The following is a 4,738-nucleotide window of genomic DNA, read 5'->3' on the forward strand; positions in this document are numbered from 1 at the left end:
CCAGGCAACCGGCCGGGGGACCACTCGCGCCAGCTCCCTGCTCCTTCCCACGCGCACCTCCTGGGGTACCCCCTTCCCCAGCCCCGGGCCCCTCCCGCCAACGGTCACCGGGGTTCCTGGCAGAGGCAGGGGGTTGGGTGAAACGGAGAGGGATCAGCGAGGAGAGGCAGGTCCAGGGTGAGGGGCAATACTGGGTGGACGCACCCCTCCGAGCGTAGAGGGGAGGGGAGATGAGGCAAAACTGGGGGAGGCTGCAGGGTGGGGTTTCAAGGGAAGGGAGTCTGCAGAGTCGCTCTGCCACAGAAATTGGTACTGGAAGGCTCAAGGGTCCCTGGAAAGGAAAGCCAGGCCTGGGAGGGAATCACCAGGGGGCAGGGCAGAGGCCGCAGGGGTGTCTGAACAGTAGGAAGGGGCTGGGGCAGAGTCCCAGTGAAGACAGGGTGGACCATGGCAACAATCAAAGGGGCAAGTGGTTTTCCTTCCCAGCCTCACTGCTCGTAGTCCCAGGGTGGAGACCTCCCAACCTTTCTGCAGCCACACCATCAGCCATCTCCTCAGGGCCTTAGGGATGTTGGTATTTGGCTGGGTTCTAGGAACTGTTTGGGTTTCTAACCCAAGCCTCTTCAAACCTGCAATAGGGGCTATTCTGGGCCTGTCCAGATTGGGTACCTCCCACTCCCACCTCTGGGAGGGAGGAGCCCGAGCTGCAGAAGGCAGGACAAGGCTGCCACCCATAGCAGCCCCAAGAAACCCCTTGGGGGTGGGGGTGGAGGGGGCAGCGATGACGACAGGGACTTTGGTGAGAGGAATTCATTCAAGCCAGAGCCAAGTTTTTATTTAAAATTTATTGTAATGGGATCCACGCCAAGAGGAGGGGGTGAAGGGTAGGGAACATGCAGGGAACACAGGAACACGATGACATGGCCAGGGCCACAACTTCTATCTTGGGGGAGAGGGATGAAAAGGCCAGGGCTGGAGCTGGGGTGGAAGAGGAAAGGGGGAGACACTGCAGCTGCCTTCCTCCACCCCCAGGCAGCACCTCTAGTCCTGGACCTCCCCATTTACCCTGGCCGCCTCAAGTTCCATTTCTTGTCCTGCCTCCGGCCCATGTAGCTCCTTTTGCTCCCCTTGACTTGTTCTCTCAACAGATTCTTAAGGAGTATGCTTAGGGCTGACCCTAAACAACCCGGCCTTACGAAGGTACAAACCTTTGCCTTCCCTGCTTCTGCCCCTTCTCAAATCTCACCTTTTCCCCTCTCTAGGACAGAATCTTTGATTCCCCTCCTTTCTCTCCTCCCTCCCCCTGGAAAAAAAAAAAAGCACCAACTCCCCAGGGAGGGGCAGCAGACAGTAGGGGGGACTGGAAGGAGAGCAAGGACCACCAAGGGAGGAGGCTCACAGATCCCTGGCAGGGCGGGGCAGGGGGTTACAGAGAGGAGAGGGGTGAAGGCAGTGGCCGCTCCCGTCCTCTGTCATCCCTGCCCACTGTCCAGGGGGCTTGAACACAACCAAGGGGACAGGTGTGTGTGGGGGCAGGTCTGATAGGGAGAAGAGGAGCAGGAGAAACAAATCGTTAAAACCTAGTGAATTCCCCTAAGAAAACATTTCTTCCTCCTTTCCTTCAGGAGGCTCCTTGGGTGGTGGGGGAAGCAGTGAGTTGTTGATGGGAAGAGAGGAGGGGGAAAGGATACCAAGGGACTTTCCTCCATTCTCCCCCCTTCCCCTCCCCAACTAGGAGTTCACCAAGGCTGGGAGGGAAGTGGCTGAGAGCTCACAGGCACCCCCTCAGCCCCAGAGAGGGAGCCCACAGCTGTGGGAGGGGCTGCCACTGATGCAGCTGCTGCTGCTGCTGCCGCCGCTGCTGCCGCTGCCGCCATTGGACAGACCTCACCGGTACCTGCGTGGAGAAAAACATCAGATCACAGCGCCATCTGAATGGCAAGAGCCTTGCCCCTGGCCCCAGACTCCCTCCCCTGGGACACAGCCGTTGCTCACTTCCTGTTTGGTCCCCAGAGGCTTCGGCCTGCATCCTTACCCAGTTCTCCTGAAGGGCCCTCTCTGTTCCCAGAAGTCTCTCTGACCTGAGTGACAGATGGACATCCCTGGCCTTCCTGAGATCCCCTACTGGGCCCCTTGAGCCCCCTTGTCCCACACACACCATCTCCCCCAAGCCATGTCCCACGCCTTGCCTGGTGGGTGCGGGGGTCCCCCTCAGCAGGTGGGCTGTGCCTGGGGGGCATCTCCCGGGACAGGGGGGGTGGCCCCCCCTAGATGGGTCTGCATGTGGCCGGCCAGCTGGGCAGGGGTCTTGCAGTGCACGCTGCACAGCTTGCACAGGATGCGGTCAGCCCGCGGGGCCTGGAGCCCATGGTCCTTCACCGCGTGGATGCGCAGGTATGCTGCCGTGGTGAAGCCTATGGGGGGGGGGGTTGGATTGGGATGGGGGGATGGGGTCAGCCACGTGGAGACCCCAGAGACGGGGTTATTCTCCTAGGCTGGGGACACTCTCCTCAGATGGCCCTGTCCTCCTCCCACATCCTTGGTAACCTGGGGCCAACTACTCTGCTGGGGCTGGTAGGTCGCAGCCCCACCCTGACCTGTGAGATGCCGCACATCTCACAGGCGTGGTCTCCCTGGACACTAGTTGAGTAGTGTCCGCTCCTTGGCATTGGTACCCAGAACCCATCCTCTGTGGCTGAGGGATCTCTCCTGGGGTGACAGGCCACTGATTCCTAGCCACTTGAAGGGTTGACCCTCAGTAGAGACGGCTGTGTCCCCTCCCTCCAGTGCCCCATGTCTCAGCCTAGTTATTCAGTGAACAAGCAAATCTTTTTAAAAGCAGCTTTCTCTGCTATTGGGGCAGGGTGCATGCTTGTTAAACTCCTGCCAAAGTACTCCACTTGTCGCAGGAGCCGAAGATGAGAAACTGTGGCTGCACAGCTGAAACCTTGTCTCTCAACCCTTGGGCACTGGCTCTTGACCATTCCTTCCCCAAACAGCCATGTCCCATGCCCATTCTCCCCACGCACACACACAAGTTGACTGTTTCTAGTAGATCATCTCTTCCAGCCACGACCTCTTAGAACTTAATGACGTGCAGTGGGCCCAATGTTGCTTCATTTGCTTCCTAGCGGGCTCTAGATGCCACGAGCTGTTACAGCACCTTTAACTCACATCTGTGAAAGGGCCTCTGGCTCTGTCCCCACCCACTGCCCCTGGCCCCCCCAGCATCCCTCAGCATGTACCTTTGTTGCAGAGCTCACAGACATGGTGAGGGCCCTGGCTGTGCACCTTCATGTGGTCCGAAATATAAGCCGAGCTCAGCATCTTGCCACATACGTGACATGGCACCTTCTCTTCATGTCGTACTGTGTGCGCCCTCAGTCGATCCTTCGTAGCAAAAGCTGCCTCACATTTCTGGGGAAGGGGGAGGGGTGTGGGGGGTGTCAGGAGAGTTAAAGCTTCAGGGAGTGGGGAGAGGGGAACAAGAGGTTAAAGGAATCAGGGCCTTGGGGATCTTTGATCTGTAGGAAATGGGAGTGAGACGATGAGGCCTTGAAGAAGGGATGAGAAAATGGAGTGAAAAAGCAAAAAGAGAGAAAAAGGGGGTCTGAGAGGCTGAACTCAGACAACTACAATGAGGATCAAAATCATGAAAACCAAGACAGGAAGAGGGCCTCCTACCTCGCATTTGAAGGGCCGTTCTGTTGAGTGCACTTGTCTGACGTGACTGTTGAGGTGATCCGGCCTGGGGACACGTTGGGGATGGGTTAGGCCCTGTGCTGTAGAGACGCCCCCACGGCTGCCTAACCTAGTACAGGAGCCCTTTCCCAGGTCCCTGCATTTCCTCCCAAGCCCGGGCACCAGTCCTAGCTGGGCAGGACACCCCTCCCCTGGAGCAGGGCTGCCTTGTCCACGCCACGCTTTCCAACAATCCTAAGACCCACCCCCTTTGCTAAGTACCACCCCCTGCTCCCTGGTAACCCAGAGAGGCTCTTCCCCCTCCTCCCTGGGAGTGGCTCCCAGTCCCCATCCTCAGAAACCTCCTCCCTCCCCACCAGCCAAGGCCAGGCCACCTCCATCGCAGTCCCTCCCTCCCCGCGGCCTAGTGAGCGGCCAAGGCCTGGGCCCCGTGCACACCGGGCCCCGTGCACACCGGGAGAAGCTCTTGCCACAGTGGGAGCAGTTGTAGGGCTTGTGCACAGCGCCGTCATGTGAGCGCACGTGGTAGCTCATGCGGTCCTTGCGCTTGAAGCGCTGTTGGCACACAGGGCACTGGTAGGGCTTCTCGTCGGAGTGCGACAGCTTGTGTCGGTTCAGATGGTAGACGTCGCGGAAGGCCTTGCCGCACATCTCACAGGCGTGGTTCTTCCGGATGCGCTTTCCCGAGGCGGTCGTGGTCACTACGCCACCGGCGGCCACGGCAGCCGCTCCGCCGCCTGCACCCGCTTCTCCCCCTCCTCCGCCGGCTCCGCTCAGCTGGGGCACGCTCAGGAGGCTCAGGGGCACCATAGTGGGCATCTTCATAGCACCCGAAGGCACCCGGCCGGCCTTGGCTCCCGTGTGGATGGCCTCGTGCCTCCGGAGGTTGTAGCCGTTCTTGAACTCCTTGGCGCACAGGGCGCAGATGTAGGGCCCCTTGCTCTTTGTCTTCTTCTCCAAGGCAGATGCAACCGAGGCCACGGCGACCGTCGAGGTTGGGGACACGACGGCGGTGGCTGCGGCTGCGGCGATGGTG

At 59.8% G+C, this 4,738-nt stretch overlaps 1 protein-coding gene across 1 annotated transcript; it reads right to left on the minus strand.

Annotated features, from left to right (window-relative positions):
- Window positions 1–826: 826 nt before the first annotated feature.
- On the minus strand, window positions 827–4,732 carry MAZ (MYC-associated zinc finger protein (purine-binding transcription factor)). Its single transcript, XM_006752586.1, has 4 exons — window positions 4,157–4,732; window positions 3,685–3,748; window positions 3,246–3,417; window positions 827–1,897 (listed from the first exon to the last, which is right to left on the minus strand). Exons 1-4 carry the CDS (start codon window positions 4,525–4,527, stop codon window positions 1,740–1,742), a joined length of 765 nt encoding a protein of 254 aa, XP_006752649.1. The 5' UTR covers window positions 4,528–4,732; the 3' UTR covers window positions 827–1,739.
- Between the last annotated feature and the right edge of the window lie 6 nt (window positions 4,733–4,738).

The sequence above is a fragment of the Myotis davidii genome, unplaced genomic scaffold (genome assembly GCF_000327345.1).
Source record: "Myotis davidii unplaced genomic scaffold, ASM32734v1 scaffold1530, whole genome shotgun sequence".
NCBI lineage: Eukaryota > Metazoa > Chordata > Mammalia > Chiroptera > Vespertilionidae > Myotis > Myotis davidii.

Bases quoted from the DNA above. Each gene is read 5' to 3' on its own strand.
- MAZ (XM_006752586.1), bottom strand. From the start codon at position 4,527: ATGAAGATGCCCACTATGGTGCCCCTGAGCCTCCTGAGCGTGCCCCAG. The intron at 3,749-4,156 runs GTGTGCACGGGG...ACGTGTCCCCAG, and splicing joins TGTGGCAAGAGCTTCTCCCG to GCCGGATCACCTCAACAGTC. The intron at 3,418-3,684 runs GTAGGAGGCCCT...CCCCTTCCCCAG, and splicing joins AACGGCCCTTCAAATGCGAG to AAATGTGAGGCAGCTTTTGC.